The sequence below is a fragment of the Nansenia antarctica genome (genome assembly GCF_963989245.1).
Source record: "Nansenia antarctica genome assembly, chromosome: 3".
In the NCBI taxonomy this organism is placed as follows: Eukaryota; Metazoa; Chordata; class Actinopteri; order Argentiniformes; family Microstomatidae; genus Nansenia; species Nansenia antarctica.
In genome coordinates, this window is record NC_137688.1 from 15,860,653 (window position 1) to 15,881,448 (window position 20,796).

General features: G+C 44.4%; 2 protein-coding genes and 1 pseudogene across 3 annotated transcripts; 2 read left to right on the forward strand and 1 right to left on the reverse strand.

Moving 5' to 3' along the window:
- Nucleotides 1-1,090: 1,090 nt before the first annotated feature.
- On the forward strand, nt 1,091-5,257 carry LOC308152509 (leukocyte elastase inhibitor-like; annotated as a pseudogene). The gene is made up of 6 exons (XR_013938018.1): nt 1,091-1,265; nt 1,634-1,771; nt 2,073-2,190; nt 2,458-2,600; nt 2,763-2,930; nt 4,847-5,257. The product of XR_013938018.1 is annotated as a leukocyte elastase inhibitor-like (transcript).
- Nucleotides 5,258-7,508: 2,251 nt separating this feature from the next.
- On the reverse strand, nt 7,509-12,992 carry LOC308152799 (alcohol dehydrogenase class-3-like; the record flags this gene model as incomplete). The annotated part of the gene is made up of 9 exons (XM_080525867.1): nt 7,509-7,583; nt 7,710-7,848; nt 8,206-8,338; nt 9,764-10,027; nt 10,539-10,758; nt 11,765-11,852; nt 12,167-12,311; nt 12,586-12,687; nt 12,975-12,992. 9 exons carry the CDS (start codon nt 12,990-12,992, stop codon nt 7,553-7,555), a joined length of 1,140 nt encoding a protein of 379 aa, XP_080381993.1. The 3' UTR covers nt 7,509-7,552.
- Nucleotides 12,993-14,413: 1,421 nt separating this feature from the next.
- LOC308152491 (H/ACA ribonucleoprotein complex subunit 1-like) lies at nt 14,414-17,337 on the forward strand. Its single transcript, XM_080525485.1, has 6 exons — nt 14,414-14,638; nt 15,122-15,276; nt 15,421-15,480; nt 15,595-15,721; nt 15,919-16,044; nt 16,674-17,337. Exons 1-6 carry the CDS (start codon nt 14,428-14,430, stop codon nt 16,682-16,684), a joined length of 690 nt encoding a protein of 229 aa, XP_080381611.1. The 5' UTR covers nt 14,414-14,427; the 3' UTR covers nt 16,685-17,337.
- Nucleotides 17,338-20,796: the final 3,459 nt, after the last annotated feature.

Sequence of the window (20,796 nt, forward strand, 5' to 3'; positions counted from 1 at the left end):
TTCTTTGTTGACGATCTGAAGGTTGCGCTACACTGCCCTCTGCCGACTCTACTGGGAATGACGTTTGTTCGATTCTTCTGGTCAAACGACGTTTTAAGTGAGACGGCCTGTCAAAAGCCGCAAAAGGCAGGATATTCTAAATAACCACAAGTTACACGACAAGGAATTCTCCATTTCTTGTTCTTTAGTGAACTTCTTCAATACACAATACAAGATACAACTAATTGTGTCCCAGAGGGCATGTAACTGTCATAGTAAAGAATCAATTTTCTTATTTTGTTTAATGTAAAAATATTATTTATAGAAATGTATATGTTATTGTTGTACAATTATTGTTTATTTTGTTTATTTAAACTTTGTAATTGTGAGGTGTTGACGACACCTCACTGTTCACGTGCTGTGGTCACGCGATAAGACTATGCGCATATAACAGAAGCTGAACGTGAAAGGGTTTCCGTCACTGTCTGAAGAGAAGTTTGATGTTTAAGACTGTATATAACTATTCTAGCTACTCCTGAGGTTCTGAATAGAAGGTGCACACGGTATGTCGTTGTTTTGTTTGTTACTGTTTGACTGTGCATTTTGATTTGCCGTTTTCTCAAGTAATTTCTCACGTGTATGTGATGTCGGAACGCCATGCTAGCTAAAGAGGTGGTTAATATGTTGAGTGGGTAGCCTACTCGACGTAGCCTCATTTTGGTTTCATTGTGTAATCAATACTTTATTTCACATTGCAGTTTTTCACGGTGTTTGTGTGTACGGTGTGCACACAAAATAAAGAACATCAGTATCAGAATCGTGGGTTGCTTGTCTAACAGAAGAACACCTTTGGGAGCAGTTATATATCCCTGTAGAGTCTACCTTCAAGCTACTTGTGGAATAGTGTTAAATGGATATGACGTAGGTTCTTCTATTTGCATTTAGTAATGCACAGTGTTAATGTGTTGATTTTGTTTTGTAATTTTCAGCTAAAAATGCTGCACAATTCCACAATGTTGCCACACTATAGTCAGTGCAGCTCGAATGACAGGAAATCATGAATGTCTTACACAGTACATCATCAGATCTGTTTGTTCTACAGGAACAGTCAGAAGCCATGGCCACCCTCAGCAGCTCAAATACAGCGTTTGCGTTGGACCTTTTCCACACCCTGATTCAAGAGAACCCCTCTGGGAATGTATTTTTCTCCCCCCCTGAGCATCAGCTCAGCTTTGGCCATGGTCTATCTTGGAGCCAAAGGAGACACTGCAGCCCAGATGTCAAAGGTGGGTTCTCACACACACACACACACACACACACACACACACACACACACACACACACACACACACAATTACTGGCATATGTACTATTTTATGGCAACACACAGCTCAGATTGTTACCATGGAGAGGGTCATAAACTTGCCGGTTACATAATGAAGCAGTATCAATAGTTTCAAATTCAATACACAGAGCGACATGAACATCTGAAAGTTACATGGATTCTTTACAATTAATTGACTCAATTCAAACGTAGCCCCCTTTAATTCACATCATCACTATTATCATTCATGTCATTGTCACCATCATCAATGTCAACATTAGCGTTGTCATTATTTGTAGCAGCATCATAATCAACTGAATCTTCCCCCAGGCCCTGTCGTTCAGCTTGAGCAAAGACGTTCACACAGATTTCCAGACACTCAACGCTGATATCAACACACCGTCCGCTTCTTACCTCCTGAAACTCGCCAATCGTCTGTATGGAGAAAAGACCTTCAACTTCCTTCCTGTGAGTTGGCTTAAACTTCATGTTTAATGTTCAGTAAAACACTGAGGGCCAGTTTCACAGACAAGGCTTAAGCCTAATCCTGGACTAAAAAGCATCTTCAATGGAGATTTTACATTGAAAGTGTGATTTAGTCCAGGACTAGGCTTAAGCCTTGTCTGTGAAACCGGCCCTGAGACATACTGAGTACTCCATTCACTGCATTGCACATCCCTCCAAATAAGTAGTTCGTAATCATAATCTCTTGCCTTAATATATATCATAGATACCATTGAGGCTGACTTATGGTGTTTTTTTTTTTTAGGAATTCTTAGAATCCAGCCAGAAGTTCTACCATGCAGACCTGCAGGCTGTGGACTTCATTGGAGCTGCAGAGGAGGCCAGGGGGGAGATCAACAGCTGGGTGGAGCAGCAGACAGAGAGTAAGATCATCCACCATTGAACTAAAGATGACATCAATACTTTGTCCTGAGCAGGAAAGGGGTGCAGTTCTTGAGGGACAATCCGTATCCTTATCCTGTCATGTCTCACAAATGCATTGCATATGTACCCCTCAAAAACAGATCTATATCTAAATCAAACAATGTATATACATACAGTATATACTGTAGAAGCTGATGATACTCATATGGGAGCTGCTCTCAGTTTGTTTTGTTTTGTGTGTGTGTCTGCACTGTGTTTCTTTATAGATAAAATCAAAGACCTGCTGAAGCAGGGGACAGTCACTAGCATGACAAGACTGGCTCTGGTCAATGCCATCTACTTCAAAGGAAGTTGGCTCCACCGATTCGCTGAGGAAGACACCAAAGAGATGCCCTTTAAACTTAACCAGGTAGATAAAGAATTGAGAACTGTCTTGATTGAATAATATATGCATATGCACAACTTTGAAATCCAACAGACAAACCTGCATAGTATATATTGGGAGTTAAAAAAATAAGATCTACTGTTCAGATCTACTCCCTCTCCTTTTTGTTGTACTTCTGTGTTTCAGAATGTCAGTAAACCAGTTCAGATGATGTACCAGGTGGAGAGGTTGCCGTTCAACTACATTCCTGACTACAACCTTCAGATTGTCGAGCTTCCTTATGTTAGTCAGGAGCTGAGCATGTTTGTCCTGCTGCCTGAGGAGTCCAAGGACAGTTCTGACCCACTACTGAAGGTATAGTCCAACATAGTTCTGACCCACTACTGAAGGTATAGTCCAACATAGTTCTGACCCACTACTGCTGAAGCTATGTTCACACCTAGTTCTGACCCACCACTACTAAGGTGTAGTCACACCTAGTAGACATTACTGATGGTGGACAATAGTCAAACAATACTGAACCAGTAATGACATACAGAACCTCCTGGGTTAATTGCAACCAACATTCTGAATGCAAATTGTTAAATTTGGTGTGTCTTATCTAACAGGTGCAAGATGCAATTGCAATCCTAAGATTCCCACTGATACTGGAGCAATAAGACTTGTCAATTAAGCCTCATTCTCACAGCAGTGAAATGTGACCCAAATCCGACGTTTTTGCAGACACACGACTGAGGTCTGATTTACTCATGACCGTGTGAACAGCGCAAGTCACATGAAATCTGACTTTTTTAAATCCGACCTGGGACGTGTTCAGAGGTGGTATTATATCGGATACATGTCTGATATTTAGCAACGCGCCCGCCGTCTGAACTGTCATGTCGCATTTAATGCGACTTTTACGTCACTCTAGAGCGATAGAGAGACAATCATCACAATTCTGCGCCGGTTCCATGGTGGTAACAGCGAGTGCTCCACAAAAAGCCATAGCTAAGCATTTGGCTCTCTTTTTCCTCATCCTTCTTCTTTTGACCATTTGCTCATATCTTTGCCGGCTCCCGCTGCACAAAAACTTGAAAATGAAACCGGTTGTAATGTTATCCGTCATGTTATCCATGGTTACTTCCGTAAACAGTGCGCTGCGCGTGACGTCCTGACGTCATTGTTATTGTCCTTCTGCGCATGCGGGTCTGTTCAGGGCCGTGGAATGTTCACACGGGAGTCAATGTAGGTCAAATATAGGTCACATTTTAAAAGTAATGCGAACTGCCAAACAAAAAAAATCGGATCTGTGTAAAAAATCGGAATTGAGCATCAAGACCTGCCGTGTGAACTAAGCCTGTGTACACCTGCGGCTCATCTCTGTTAGATAATCAAGTTGCTACCAAACATATGCAAGCGACATGCCCCCTCCAGTGGACGCTCTAACAGGCCTAAAGTTAATTCTGCTTCTTCACCATCACCAGACTGCGTGCCTTTCTTTGAATACAAATTACTATTCAAAAATACATTGAGAAAATACATTGTGTTACTAAATGCACATTTCTACCTGAAAACATGTTACAAAAAATTGTGTAGCCATTTGATCAAACCCCTTCTGTTTGAGGTCGATCAAAAATGGATTCATTAATCTGATTTCTAATTATTTCACAAGTTAGAAATAATTACAAAGTGGATTCTACTAGCGGCATTGGTATGAAGTTCATCAAAGACCGTATGCTTCACATATCCCTCCCTGACTTCATTCAACTTTAGCTAGATGACCTCAATTGTGATTTCTGATTGGTTGATAATTCAGATGGACGGGGTTAGAGAGCCTCAGACAACAGTGTTTCCAGCCATCTGCTAGGAAAGCAAACTTACACTTGAATATATAACAGGCTAGCTTTTTGGTTGCAAGTGAATACAATTTCACACACAGCTGAAGGTAATCTCTATCTGTTCTCCCCGCGATCCCCTGCCTCCCTGGATTAACTAACCAAATGTACCGGTAAGCACTCAGCTAATCGGCAAGTCAGATTGTTTGGTTGCAATTGGCCCCTTATATTTAAATGCAGTACTGAGCTTTTGAGCTTACTATCTATAGGAAATCCACTGAGGTTTTGGTAGTAAAGGTAATAACAGTTGAATTTGGTTTATTTGTAATTTTTTGAAAATGAACACAGAATAGGGAATGTTCACTATCAGATTATTTGATGTAGGGATTGGGAATCTTGTTTGTGCTTTCTCTTCGCTATACTGATTGGGTTTTAACTCTCTGTGTACCAAAGCTGGAGAAAGGGCTGACCCTGGAGAAACTGAGTGAGTGGACCAACAGAGACAACATGGACATTGGCTCAGATGTCATACTTCACCTGCCCAAGTTTAAACTGGAGGAGGAGTGTGATCTGAACACGCCCCTGGCTCAGCTGGGTATGACAGACGTGTTTGACGAGGCCAAGGCTGACCTGTCAGGGATGAACGGGAGTGGCGGGCTTTCCATGTCCACCATGGCCCATAAGGCCTTTGTGAAGGTGAATGAGGAGGGGACAGAGGCTGCCGCCGCCACCGGAACGATGGTGGATAGCTACTGTATGCCCCGAGAGGAACACTTCACCGCAGACCACCCCTTCCTCTTCTTCATCAGACACAACAAGACCAAGTCCATCCTCTTCCTCGGCAGGTTCTCCTCTCCCCAGTAGAGTAAACCAGCACGAGAATAAAACACAGGTTCCTTTCTCTTTTAGTTTTTTTGATACTGTTCCATATCTCAAGGTGCAATCCTATATTTTTTTGTATTATCTGTTATATGTGAAAATACGTGAGTGTAATTTTATAACTCGTTCATATAAATGAAAATGAGCATTGACACAACAATATACTGTATGTATAAGATGTTTTGCTGCAATAAAAAAACATTTGAAACATAAATATTGTCTTGTTATTTTGTACACCATAGGGGTAAGGTAAATAGGTAAAACACACCTGGGGGGGTATTCCACGTAGGGTGATTAACTCTGATCCAGGTTTAAATCAGATCCGGGCGCTAATTTCAGCTTCCATCAATGTGGCTCAAATAATTCGCTGCTTGGTTGCTATGCAACCAATCCTTCTGAGCAAACCTGGTAGCGAGCAGGTTTACAGGCTGGTTTAGGTAATACGTGCGTCAAAAATGTCTCACAGATGGAAACTACATCCCGAACGACAGTTCCGTCAAGTGTCTTTTAGGAAATATTAGTTCCCACTTTTTACGAGATAGATAGATAGATAGTTTGACTGTGATAGATAGATAATTTGATATTGTGAAAGTGTGATCGATAAATAGATAGATAGATAACTTGATATTTTGAAAGTGTGATAGATAGATAAATAGATAAATAAAAAAGTGTAAAAAAAGATTAGATTTCGAATGAAATGCAGTAAAAGGTGTGTCAGAAGAAGGATTTGAACCACAGTCTTAAAATGATGAATTAATACTATGGCAGCAGTCAATACCACTATGCCATCATGACAATATGATTATATGTAGCCTGCTGCTGATATCACCAGGGTAGTAAATATTCCCGTCCATCTGAATTATCATCGCCGATATACTAATCCACGTACGTGGAATACCCCCCTGGGTTTACATCTTCATCACATAGGCTTACCTCTGTTAATTCACAGGGTTAGGAGTGGGTGCCTCCCTCTGTATTTATTAGATTAGGTTGTATATATATGCACTAGTTCAGTATATCACATTATTTATTATTTATTTTCATTGGCACCACTTGTCGTTTCCTTTTCCCATTGGCATACAGATTATACATTGCCCACCACCATTACTGTAAATAAAATCCTGCACTTTAGTTCTGTTGGATGTGGCTTGTTTTAGATCCCAACATTAGTTTGGTGTACTCTCTCTCTCTCTCTTTTTTTTGTGTCAGCTCCTCTACACCCCTCGACGTAGACGAGTTAGGTCTTGGGTATATGATCTAGTGCCCACTTGCACATTGTCTCTTGTTCTGACCTGAACTCACAAAAGCAACAAAACACAAAAGCAACTCATCATTACACACACTGGCTTTGGCTTAACGATTGCTATCTAAACTTCTAAAATATCTCTGACTCCAAAGAATAAAAAAAAGTATTTTATCATTCTAACATTACTTTACAAAACCCTGGAAAATACTGGAAAATACTGTATCTCTCGGGAAGCTGCAAATAATGTATTTCTAAATATTCTGTGGATGCTTCTCCAGGGAATCAAGTCCAGGTGGTATTGGAATGAGCTCAATGCCCCCACTCAGAGGTAGGTGAGCCATAAGGGCTCCACACAGTGGTGTAGTCTAGGTGATACGCCACAACCGCCCATATCTTCACCTAGATGCACTTACAAGGTTTTCCAGCACACAGCGTTGACACCTAATATAGTGCTGTATGTGGTCTACTGTACTTCTAACAACATGTACTCACCACTGGGCAGGTTGCTTAGGATTCAACGCCTCTCTCAAACAGCCTACAGTAATTGCCAGTAGTAGTGGAAGTTTGTAATGAAAGAGTAAGCTGACATGACTCATGTGATTGGACGGTGCTGGACTGGAACATAGGAGGATGAAGGTAGTATTTATTAATGAAGGTAGTATTTATTAAACAGCACAACGGAAATTATATAATTTCTGCCAGTCTGTTACAAAATCAACAATTCATAATTCAAAATCAAATCAAATAATAAATAATACAAAATCTACATCAAGCTTGAACATATACATCTTAACAATTATGTTGTGAAAGAAAATGTACTGTATACTCTGAAAAAAACATACACTGAACTGTATTCAGTGGTCTTTGTCGAGGGGATTGTCCATACAGAGCAGAGCAGAAGGGTGTGAAGGAGGGGAGGCTGGTGGAGGTAGAAATCGGAGGTCATTGTAATTATGTCAAGGATAATGGCACATGTGTAGTCCAGGGTCAGGATAACAATGAACATGTGAACTTGTCCAGCAGACTCCAGTCCATCACGACCACAGTTTTATGACTGTTCGGATGCTGTCATGGAAGGATGGGAGAAACTGATCAGAGACCAAAAACCCTCTTAAGGATTGAGTACTTGTATGGTATTACTACACACGCACGCACGCACACGCACACACACACACACACACACACACACACCTTTTCCCACTGATCAGGAGTTCAAAGGCGGTGTTGATCTGGTCTAAGGTCAGTGTGTGAGTCACAAACTCATCCAGCTTCAGTTTGTGGTTCATATAGTCGTCCACTAGTCTGGGGACACCCTCCACGCTCTTCCAGCCTGTTTGACCAGTACAACATGTATGTTATGAGCCAGCGGAGGCAGAAATCAGAGGACGGGCTCATTGTAAAGCATGGAATGGAATGAGGAATGTAATGAAACACACGTAAGGTAACATGCATCTAAAAGTCTCAACTTCAGTAATCACATACATTTACATTTACATTTTTGGCCTTTAGCAAAACACCTTTATCCAAAGCGACTTACAACCAATGTATTTGTCTAAGTCAGTGAATCCTCTAAGCATCAGTCATCTCAAGACAAAGTAGTCTATGCTAGGGCCAGAGGCCACGGCAGTCAAAAATGCTAGAGGAAGGAAGAATCATTATTATTTTGATTTATTTTTTATCAACTCACCTCCGAAGTAGGTTCCCTTCAGGGTGCGTCCCAACAGCAGGTCCTTCACCATGAAGCTCATCTCCTCCGTCTCGGTCCAGCCCACGATGACACAGGTCCCCCACGCGTCCTTGGTGCTCTCCAAGGCGGATCTCTGGGGGGAAAGGGAACACACACACTGTACCATGACACTTCATCCTCTTACCACAGGGGGACGCCATTTCTACTGAACACTATACCTCAAACTAATAAATGCTTCAGTTATTTATTTATTTTTAAAGCACAAATACACACACACACACACACACACACACACACACACACACACACACACACACACACTGTACATACACAAATCTTGAATTTCCAGAGTCGTGCTATCTGATGTGAGACATGGCATGATACCTAGGATTCAGTACAACTGTTGGTCCATTCAGTTCTATATAGACTTGTCATTTAAAGAAAAGTTTTGTTAGTTACACTGTATTACTGTCATGGCAAACAAAACAAGGCCAGGGTATGAATTGTCCCCTTTTAATAAAACAACAACAACAACAACTACAAAGTCTCGTCCTGAGCACACAGCATTTACATTTTAGACATTTAGCAGACGCCTTTATCCAAAGCTACTGGAAGGACAACACTAAAGGCACCATCAAGAGGGCACAACAGCGGCTATACACCCTGAGATGCCTCAAGAAACAACACAACAAGAAGGAGATACTGGTGGCCTTCTACCACGGCGCAGTGGAGAGCATCCTCACCTTCGGCATCTCCAACTGGTTCCACAGCTGCACAACAGCGGAGAGAAACGAGCTACAGAGAGTCGTGAGAACAGCACAGAAGATCACCGGCGCCCCCCTCCCCTCTCTGGAGGAGCTGTACAAAACACGCTGTCTCAGGAGGGCCTCCAAGATCTCCAAGGACCCGACCCACCCTGGGCACGAACACTTTGTCAAGCTGCCCTCGAACAGGAGGTACAGGACCCCGGCCGCAAAGACAAACAGACTGAAGGACAGCTTCTACCACAGGGCCGTCAAGGCCCTGAACACAGAAAAGGCCTAAGTTCTGGGCCCAGGACAGTCCGGACGGATTGTATGGCAGCTAGTGCTGAGTCACAAACATGTACATTTTCAAGCCTGCAAACTGTGACACTTTAAAATAATGTGAAAAAATACTTTCTTGTGTAATATGACAACCCTAGTTGACTATCTGTGCAGTATAGTACAGTGGATTGTGTACATAGCCTTTATTGATGTAAACCAGCTCCTTACCTTCTTGTGATTTTATGCATCTATGCTTTTTCTAAAATGTGTTTCTTTTTCCTTTCCTAAACACCAGGGGAGCCTCCCCTCCTAAATTTCGTTGTTTGGTACCTGTACTGTAGCAATGACAAATAAAGTCTATCTATCTATCTATCTATCTATCTATCTATCTATCTATCTATCTATCTAACTACATTAGTCTAGAGATACATTAGTCTAAGTAAGTGAATCATCATCCATTGGCAATCAGCCATTGGCAGTCACAATGCTAGAAGAAGGAATAAATAGGATTTTCTTTTCTTTTTTTCTCTCACCATGACGGTGACACTTCCCACACACTCCAGAGCGTAGTCCACCCCCCCGCCCGTCATCTCCACCAGCACGTCCTGGATGGGTCTGGGGCTGTGGTCCCCGGGGTTCACAAACTCCCCAACCCCAAACTCCCGGGCCTTCTCAGACTTTTCTGGGTTGATGTCCACGCCGATGATCCTGGTCGCCCCGGCAACCTTGCAGCCCATGACGGCGGCCAGGCCCACGGCTCCCAGGCCGAACACGGCGCACGTGGAACCAGGCTCCACCTGGTGGACAGGAATGGGAGCACACTCGTAATACTAATTCACACTACAGAGTAGGGATGTAACGATACACTCAACTCACGATTCGATACGATTCACGATACTGGGTTTACAATACGATTTTCTCCGAATCTTTTAGATTGCAGACAAATCAGATTATTTTATTTATTCCTCAGACAAAAACTACAAAATACTGTATTTTCTTAAAGAATCCCTTTTTATTTCTGAGGTAGGTTATAACTGCTAAAACACAAACTATGCATATTTCCTTTTCTTTATAAAAAACTAAAACAAAGTCGAAAGTAGATTACACCCTCTGCTGTTTAAAAAGAGTATCGCGATTAACTTTTCATGTCACCAATTGAATTGTCGCATATTTGTACCGATAAGTAACTGTCTCGTGATGCATCATTACATCCTTACTACAGAGCCAAACCAAGTCGCACCAGCTGATAATTCCCCCCCCCCCCCCCCACCCCGCCAAAAAAAGAAAAACACTGCATAAATAAACCACCTTGGCAACGTTTAGGGCGGCACCATAACCTGTGGAGACGCCACAGCCCAGCAGGCACACCGTGTCCAGGGGGGCGTCGTCTCTGATCTTGGTTACCATGGTATCGAGAACAACGGTGTACTGGGAGAAGGTGCTGACACCGATGAACTGGTAGACCTGCTGCCCACGACAGGATATCCTGCTGGTGCCGTCAGCCAACACCCCCATCTGAGTGTTTGCCCTGAGGACAGACAGACACACACACACACACACACACACACACACACACACGCAGACACATCTGAGTGTTAGCCCTGAAGACAGACAGCACAGGCCCTGTTAGAATATACACACACACACACACACACACACACACCAACACCCCCATCTGAGTGTTAGCCCTGAGGACAGACAGACACAGGTCCTGTTAGAATACACACACACACACACACACACATATATACACACGCGCACACACACACACACACACATCCCTCCACCTCCCAGACACTCACTCAGCAACAGCCTGCCTCCCTGCCTGATAGGCAGCAGGTCACAGTGAAATTAATAGATTGTTTCTGCCATCGCTGCCTCTGTGCAATTTAGAAGTAGCTCAAAAACCTGAAACCCGCGACCAATACATTTTCATCCGTGACCTTGTTTTCTAAGTATCACAGTTTGGCGATACAATACGATACGATACAATCTTTCCTCTACCGTGGTCCTGTTTGAGTACTCTTTAAATGCTTCCTACCTTCCATGAGAAGATCACTGATCTAATGTAGAGAGCCTGCAGAGCCTTCACCAATCAAGTCTTGTCAGATCAGTGGTTTCTACAAAGAAGGAAGGGAGGAAGGCAGGGAGGGAAGGACCCCCTTAAAGACTGTTCAAACTGGACCACAGTGAAGGGTGAGGTTGCTGCAAGACACTAACATGTTGACCAAACCTTTAGACTGAGCTATAGGTTCAACCAAACTGGAATCAGTGTGTGTGTCATGTGTGTGTGTGTGTGTGTGTGTGTGTGTGTGTGTGTGTGTGTGTCATGTTTATAATGATGGGGATGTTTTTATAGGCTTTTTTGCCATCACGGATGGAGTAAGATAAAACATTTGTATGCTTTATTTGACGACAGAGCATGTGTAGCTGCAGTGTGTGTGTGTGTGTGTGTGTGTGTGTGTGTGTGTGTGTGTGTAATCAACAACATGCCACACAAGCCATGGTAACAGTTAAAACCCTGACAGATGTACCAGTTCTTCTTGCACAGATTAGTCTTGGGACTCAGGCAGTGTTCGCACTCTCCACATTGTGGGAGAAACAGAGGGATGACTTTATCTCCTATGGAAACACAAAGAATACACTAGCTTTACAGGAGAGTAAACATGAATGCTATCCAATCTGTTAAAGCTACAGTGCAGCAGCTAACTGTAAACTTTCATCAGGCATGTTACAGTATTAGACAGTTTGGGTGCAGGCTATAATTCAGTTACATTTTGGACATTTAGCAGACGCTTTTATCCAAAGCGACTTACTACATACTTGCTATAAAAAATTTCCCTGTCTATCTTCACTATCTCTATCCAACAAAATGAAATATATGAGTTAAACTCAGGGGAAAAAAGTAACCAAAAATAAGACTTCATCGCCTATACCTGGTGAGAGTGTGGTGACCTCCAGGCCTACACTCTCCACCACCCCAGACCCCTCGTGACCCAGGACCAGAGGGAAGGGTCTTATCCCTCTGCCGGTCTCATAGAGGAACGCCCAGTCAGTGTGGCACACACCGCTCGCCACCACCTGCCCACAAACAAAACAGACATCACAGTTGTGATCTTTGTATTGCAGGCTGCTGTTGCTGTCTCAAGAGACAACGTGTGTGTGTGTGTGTGTGTGTGTGTGTGTGTGTGTGTTTTTTATAGAGGTCCACTGGTTGTATAATGTACTGTACTGAGTGTGTTTACAATAGTTTACAGCAGGTTTCCACTCACTGACCAGGAGTTGTAGGAAGTAAAACATGTGAGCATAAGTGAGTGGAGGTAGGGGAGGGATACCCACACCGGGTCTGAGGTACCTTGAGGCGCACTTCGTGGGCCTTAGGAGGGGCCACCTCCACCTCCTCAATGGAGAGAGGTTTCCCTGCCTCCCAGGCCACAGCTGCTTTGCACTTAATCACCTAAGAAACATGGGGGAGATTGAGAATCCATGGAAATAGCTTGAGGTTGCTAACTAGGTCAAGTTTGTGGTTTATCAACGTGTGTACAGACTTTATGTCAGGAGAGGGAGTGTTCTCCTGGTATAAACATAACAGAAACTGTAACTGTATGGAAGCCTGTGAGTGAGTGAGTGAGTGAGAGAGAGAGAGAGAGAGAGATAGAGAGAGAGAGAGAGAGATAGAGAGAGAGAGATAGATAGAGAGATAGAGAGAGAGATAGATAGAGAGAGAGAGAGGGCATTCCTTACCTGACCCTCAGTACTCATTATGGCTTATTTGTGAAATGTGACTCTGTGGGAAACAAAACACATCACGTACTAATATGAGCTATCGCATTATATCTTAATAGGCATATGTTACTTGTTTACTTCTTTTTGAAACCACTTTTGCATTTTCAGTTCGTTTGCCTGCACATTTGTCATTTTATATCATTCTATTCTATAGAGCCGTTTACATGACTGGAATAATGTAAAACAAAAACATACATATCATAAAGATACAGATTAACAGCTCATTTGCATCTGCAGTCCCAGGACTGGTAAACAATAACAGTCAAAACAAAACATGACATAAACATAGAACACCGCACAGGAGATACATGCTGTATACACTGACTGTGTTGCACAATTAAATCATTTGTATATACGCACAAAACTCCACCTCTCCCTACCAACTCGTGACGTTAGAATTATAAGGTTCTATCTCCATTTTTGTCAAAATTTAGTTTTTTTACATAATCTGATCCATTAGGTGTGTATTAATGCCTGTGTGGTGTTATTTTTAAAATGTTGACATTTTTGAGTTAGTAATTCATAAAATACAAAGGTTCCATCTCACAAAACATAATGGAATGTAAAAACGTTGATGCTCAATATCTCTGAACTGCCCTAAACGGAGATAGAACCTTATCATTCTAAACTCACCAACTCCTGCTGCTCGCGACTTCAGTGGAACGGGGAGAGGGGTGCGTTTATAACAAAAGTGACGTAAGACTTCCATAAACGTTTTACGACAGTCGAACTTCTCTGCCATTTTACGGCACCGTCGTCAGCGCACATGTGTTGTCGGTTCGTGGCGTGCAACTCGTGTGACAGTGCAGCGTTCCCAGAGCTGGGCTTATTCATCTGGTTAAAGGTATGTGAAATCAAATGCATATGTAGTATATTACATCATTTAGACAAGCCAACTATAATGTGGTTATCTCTTATCGGGAGATTCACTTTTTCTCCCGTTAGATTCTGTAAACATAAGAGAAGTTGTCATCGCTAAAGCCTAGTTAGCCAGCTTAGCTAGCTAGCCTCGTTGTGCACGCTGTCTTGACTTGATTTGCTGTGACTGCTGTTGCAAATATTATTATCATCTAGTTATATCGAAATCAGATTACAGGCATGATAATCGCTCACCTTTCGGCGAAATTCGCCGTTTTGAATCCAAAATAGGTGACCTACATTCATACCTTTTTTTTGTTTTGTTTTTTGCAATCTTGTAATTCTGCATGTGACCACCACTAGAGTAAATCTAAAATAAATCAGATATGAGCACATGGAAGCAAATTTTTCCACAAAAAAACTTTCCGCCGGGACCGCCTAGCAGGTTCGGGGTCTCGTATCCTTCTCACCTTTTTCACCCCGACCCATTTTCATGCCTGAGATTAACAAATACATATTTTGTGCTCTTTCGGTTGTAGGTCTAGTGTTGAACATGTCCTTCCGAGGGGGAGGTGGAAGAGGGGGCCGCGGTGGCGGAGGATACGGCGGTGGAGGTGGAGGTGGAGGGTACCGTGGCGGTGGAGGAAGAGGAGGAGGAGGAGGAGGAGGATTCGGTGGTCGAGGCGGCGGCGGTGGGTTCCGTGGAGGCGGCGGCAGAGGAGGCTTCAGACAGCAGGACTACGGCCCACCGGAATACGTTGTCGGTAATATGCGCGGAGAGAACACAGTTCCATGTGTGTGTACTCTTTAAAACCACGCACACACACCCGTGGAGGTGTACATCGGGGGACAGGCTCACTGAAATGAATGAAATAACGGAATCGTTTCTCATTCCATGCATTACAATGAGCCTCCCCTGGCACAGGCCTACATGTACATATACAAAACATATGTCCCCTGATACACACACACACAGGCCTACATGTATGTATACAAAACAGATGTCCCCTGATACACACACACAGGCCTACATGTATGTATACAAAACAGATGTCCCGTGATACACACACACAGGCCTACATGTATGTATACAAAACATATGTCCCCTGATACACACACACAGGCCTACATGTACAAAATATGTCCCCTGATACACACACACAGGCCAACATGTACAAAACACACATGTTGTTGCTCCGTGGTTTTTGCTCTGTCCTGACTGACTGACTGACCCGTCCCCACTGCAGGCCTGGGGGAGTTTGTTCACCCCTGTGAGGACGACATTGTGTGTAAGTGTACGACGGAAGAGAACAAGGTTCCCTACTTCAACGCTCCAGTGTACCTGGAAAACAAAGAGCAGATCGGGAAGGTGGATGAAATCTTCGGCCAACTGCGCGAATTTGTATCCTTTCAATTCCTCTCATTTGATGATTTTTTTTTGTGTATTAGCAACTTTATTTTTACCTTACCACAAGGTGATGTTGCCTTCGGGAAATTGTTTCGATGGTGTTGTGACTGATTTGCTCCTTAACCCAAAGCCCAATAGTATTTCTCTGTCAAACTCTCTGACAATATGAAGGCGTCTTCGTTCAAGAAACCACAGAAGGTAAGCTTGTGTGGCCCACTGCGACTTCCCACCCACTATCAATCGAACCCTGTCTTAACATTTGAATATAACATTTCTAAAGCTGTCCAACTAACGTCTTACTCTGTCCCATAGTTCTACATCGACCCGATGAAGCTGCTGCCTCTCCAGAGGTTCCTGCCCAGACCGCCGGGCGAGAAGGGCCCCCCGAGGGGAGGCCGAGGGGGGAGAGGTGGAGGAAGAGGAGGCGGCGGACGTGGGGGTAAGTTTCTACGTGTTGTATTTCTTGTTGCGTGTTGGAAGTCTTTGAAACAGTTTTCTATAACATTCTCTAATTATTTAAATGTTTTCTTACAATGTATAAGTACACCACAGTTCAGCGAAACAAAACATTGAGAGACAACTCAACAACTGAGAACTTTTAACAGGTTTTTTAACCATTTTTTTGTTCATCTCCAGGTGGTTTCCGGGGCGGTAGGGGTGGTGGATTTGGTCGTGGCGGTGGTGGTGATGGTGGGTTCAGGGGTGGGCGAGGAGGAGGAGGATTCCGGGGAGGAAGCCGGGGTGGCGGCCGTGGATTCCGAGGTGAGTGACTGAATCCTAGAAGATTCTGAGTGATTGTTACACAGATTGTTACACAGACGTTTCCCTTTCACTACAATTTGTGAAGCAGCCTCACATGAAACGATAAACACACTGCTACTCCCAATGAGCTTATTGATATGCGGTGAACCAGGGTTTCTACACACAGTGCCTTCTGTGGAAGAGGGTGGAGGTCCTTGTAATAAACGGAATGCGGATTGGTATCGAACATGTGATACTATTCCTCATTCCGTTCCATGCATTACAATGAGCCTCTTCTCTGATTTCTGTCTCCACTGAGGGGTTTTGGTAGGGTAGGTCCGTTCTATGCATTACAATGTCCTCCAATTTCTACCTCCACCAGCCTCCACTGATATCCTTTGATAGGGTAGCAACCTTGCATGTCACCAACTGGTGATCAGAAGGTTATGAGTTCAAATCCCACCTGAGAACACCACCACTAGTGTGTCCTTGAGTTTGGCTCTAAATTACTCCAGGGAGTATGTCCCTGTAATCTCTAATTGTACGTTGCTTTGGATAAAGGCGTCTGCTAAATTGTTAAACTGTAAATGTACCAACTGTGTTCCTGTGTCTTTCATGTTGTTGATTTACTTCTTGTTGTCTCTTTACAGGAAGTAGATGATGAATGCGGGGCCGTAGGATCCACCTCGCCCGGTTCCTGTTCTTCCAGAGAGCTGTATGGGCCAAGACACCGCCCGGGCTCTGCCCTGACGGACCAGAACTATGGAACATGGACATTGCATTTTTTTATACTGCTCTGCTATCAATATGTTTTATTTTGTTGTTGTGTACTGATCTAGGATGAATAACGATGGATGGATGGCTTTTATTTAACTTTGGATATGCTCTTGTCTCAAAAGAATCGTGAAGGTCATTGCCCAGTTGTTTTACAACTCTGTCCAGCATTGTCCACTGGTCGGGTTGATACTGGATGTAACTGGTTGTTATTCTGACTCATGAGTCACCGCTGTCACACAGACCAATATGGGTCACTATGAGAAAGTTCAGGTAAAAAAAAAAACTTTCCTGATGAATCCCAGAATTGTCTGTGACATGATACCGTTATAAATAGGCTACCATTATGTTTCTAAGACTGTCCATGTGAGTGGATTCAGTCACACAAATACATATGATGGATGTTAGAATTCATTTTGCCAATGTTTTGATTACAATTCAGTGTAAGATATTTTATGAAGTCCAGAAATCCAATATACATTGTTGCAGAGTACTGCCATCTTTTGTAAAGAAAAGCCTTTGATTAAACAGTGCTCTGTGGATGAGTTTCGTGTGTCTCTTATTTTCTGTTTACATTTTTGGCATTTAGCAGACGCCTATATCCAAACAACTTACAACAATTGTCCAAGCCAGTGAATCATCTATTCATCATCACAAAAAAAAGTAATAAGTAAAAGTAATTTATGCTTGGGCCAGAGGCTTTAGGCCTGTGTTCCATCACTTTTTACACAATCCATTACATCTGGGTGTGCTGTGTGTTAGATACAGAAGGACATTTCCATCACATTTCTGTGTCTGGGGTTTGACTTCTAGAAGGGTATCTTCTACTCTTCTAGAAGTTCTGATCCTAGATAGTGAAATCTTACCTGAGGACACTAGGGGCAGGTTTCACAGACAAGGCCTAAACACACTTTCAATGTAAAATGTCCATTGAAGATGCTTTTCAATCTAGGATTAGGCTTAAGCCTTGTCTGAAACTGGCCCTATACCTATGCAGCTTTCCCCCTGGTTGTTGCTGTCTTCTCAGTCAACTGACCCGCTTAAATAAGGGCAAAATATGAGATCAAATAAAGCACTATTCAAGCAGATTGAATTCAATTGAAGTATTTATTGATTTCATGAATGTAGATGAACGGAGTGGCAGCCACAGTAATATAGTCGGTCACACTGGGTCCTCTAGTTTCCTCTGGTGGCCAAGAGGATAATGTCCATGTCGCTCTGGAGTTCCTGTTCCTCTTGGAGGTGGGTGTGGGTGTGTGTTAAATGTTATTTGTAAAAAAAAAAATATATATGTGGACCCCAACTAGATATATAAGTGTTTTATATTATGCCAAATTTAAAATTGTATGATGTATGATATATTTTAATGTTTGATATTTGTAATTTAAGTATGTGTTATATGTTAAATGTTATTTCATGTTATGTTTTAAATGTGGACCCCACTAAAAGTAGCTCATGCCTATTGGTATAGGTAATGGGGATCCTTCCAATAAATAAAAAATAAATAAACACCACCCCCGAGAGGCGAGAGCCCCAACCCCAGGACCTGAAATAATGAATTAAGAGTGAATTAAGAAATGAACGCACGCACACACACACACCATTTGTGAGATATAGGCAATGTAAAACAGATTGTCTCTCAATGAGAGATACAATGTGGCGTAATGCATCCCAGTCATTGACAGCATCTTACCCGCTAGGCTGAGGTGGCTGACTGCAGGCTCCCAGTCAGCTGTGCCTTTAGCTGCCGTATCTCCACAGCCAGTCCCTCAGAGCGTCTCTGCTCTGCCTCCAGGGATAAACGGACCTCACGCTGGGAGATGAGGCTCCTCTCCAGGGCCATGGTCTTCTCATACGCCTGCTGGTCCCGGTCCTTGAGCTGGTCACAGACTTTCTCAGCCTCTGCCATCTCTGTGGCCACAGCCTCCTCCAGCTCAGAGCAGACCTCTCTGACCACTCTTAGCTCCACAGTCAGTTTGTCGCGTTCCTGTAGAGCCATGTTCTTCCCAGAGAGGGCAGCGTGGAAGTCATTCTGAAGCGAGGAGAGAAGAGCAGCCGACTCCGCACTCTGCTCCTTCAGGGCATTGTTTTCTGAGCTCAGCTTGAGGAGCTCTAGAAGTCTGGGGGGGCTTTCTTTGGCCAGATGGTCACGGTCCAACAGCACACTCTGCCACTGTTGGAGGGCAACGGTCAGGTCGGTCTGGAGCTGTTTGCTTCTCCTCCTCTCTACCTTCAGATCTGAGGCCCTCTGGTCAGCTCTCTGGTTTGCAGTGGAGAGGAGAGCATCTTTGGCAGCGTTTTCCTCTCGCAGGGCCTCCATCTCAGAGCTCAGGGCCTTGTCTAACGAGGACGCCCTCTCTAGCTGGTCCTGCAGCGCGGCACCCTGACCTCTCTCTGCCTCCAGGGAGGACACAAGCTCCTGGATCTCAACGATCAGGTCGGTCTGGAGCTGTTTGCTTCTCCTCCTCTCTACCTTCAGATCTGAGGCCCTCTGGTCAGCTCTCTGGTTTGCAGTGGAGAGGAGAGCATCTTTGGCAGCGTTTTCCTCTCGCAGGGCCTCCATCTCAGAGCTCAGGGCCTTGTCTAACGCGGACGCCCTCTCTTGCTGGTCCTGCAGCGTGGCACCCTGACCTCTCTCTGCCTCCAGGGAGGACACAAGCTCCTGGATCTCAACGGTCAGGTCGGTCTGGAGCTGTTTGCTTCCCCTCCTCTCTACCTTCAGATCTGAGGCCCTCTGGTCAGCTCTCTGGTTTGCAGTGGAGAGGAGAGCATCTTTGGCAGCGTTTTCCTCTCGCAGGGCCTCCATCTCAGAGCTCAGGGCCTTGTCTAACGCGGACGCCCTCTCTAGCTGGTCCTGCTGCGCGGCACCCTGACCTCTCTCTGCCTCCAGGGAGGACACAAGCTCCTGGATCTCAACGATCAGGTCGGTCTGGAGCTGTTTGCTTCTCCTCCTCTCTACCTTCAGATCTGAGGCCCTCTGGTCAGCTCTCTGGTTTGCAGTGGAGAGGAGAGCATCTTTGGCAGCGTTTTCCTCTCGCAGGGCCTCCATCTCAGAGCTCAGGGCCTTGTCTAACGCGGACACCCTCTCTTGCTGGTCCTGCAGCGCAGCACCCTGACCTCTCTCTGCCTCCAGGGAGGACACAAGCTCCTGGATCTCTCCAACCTTGGCTGCGTTGTCCTCCTGCAGGGCCTGCATTCTAGAGTTGAGGGCTTCGTTCTCCGCCCTCTCCCCCCGGAGGCCCTCTTGTAGCCGGGCGTTCGCCTCCTGAAGCTCCTGGACCTGGGCCTGCCTGTCCAGGGCAAGCTGATCACGCTCCTCCAGCGCTCTCATCTGCAGAGCGAGGGCGGCATGAAGCTCACCCTGAAGCTTGGTAGTGGTGTTCCGACCGTCCCTCAGCTCTGAGGCCTGGTGGCTGGCCGTCATTTGGAGCTCCAGGTAGTTGGACCGCTCCTGGTCCAGCGATGCTTGGAGAGCAGCACAGGCTGCCCGCACCTCCTCCAGAGCCTTTCTCAGGCCAGCGACCTCTGAGTCCTGGACATAATCCTGTAATTGCAGTGTTCATAGCACATAATAATAGCACACCAAACTCGTGTTATGACATGATTTAAAACCACTTCTGAAGTGAGATAGTTAGAGTAACTCACCAGGGCCGGCGTTCCACTCTTCGAGGCAGCATGATTGACTCTGACCAACTGTTTCAGAGAGGCCTGTCCACTGTTAGAGGACTTGTCACCTCCCACAGCTGGTGCCTCCTTGACTTGCTGGCTTTGGGCCGAGAGGGCAGCCCGATCACCTGCATCATGGTGGGAGGAAACGTAGTAAGCAGAAGCCTCCTCCTGGAAGTCTTCGGCGATGGACGCTTGTTCCCCTGTGTTCCTCGCCTTAGCAGAATCCTGGGGCAGACACATCACATGAAACAGAGGTGTCTAACATTAGCCTGAATGTAGGGTCTTCAATTGAAGCAGCTTATATTTTCTATATACTAATCTAATAACATA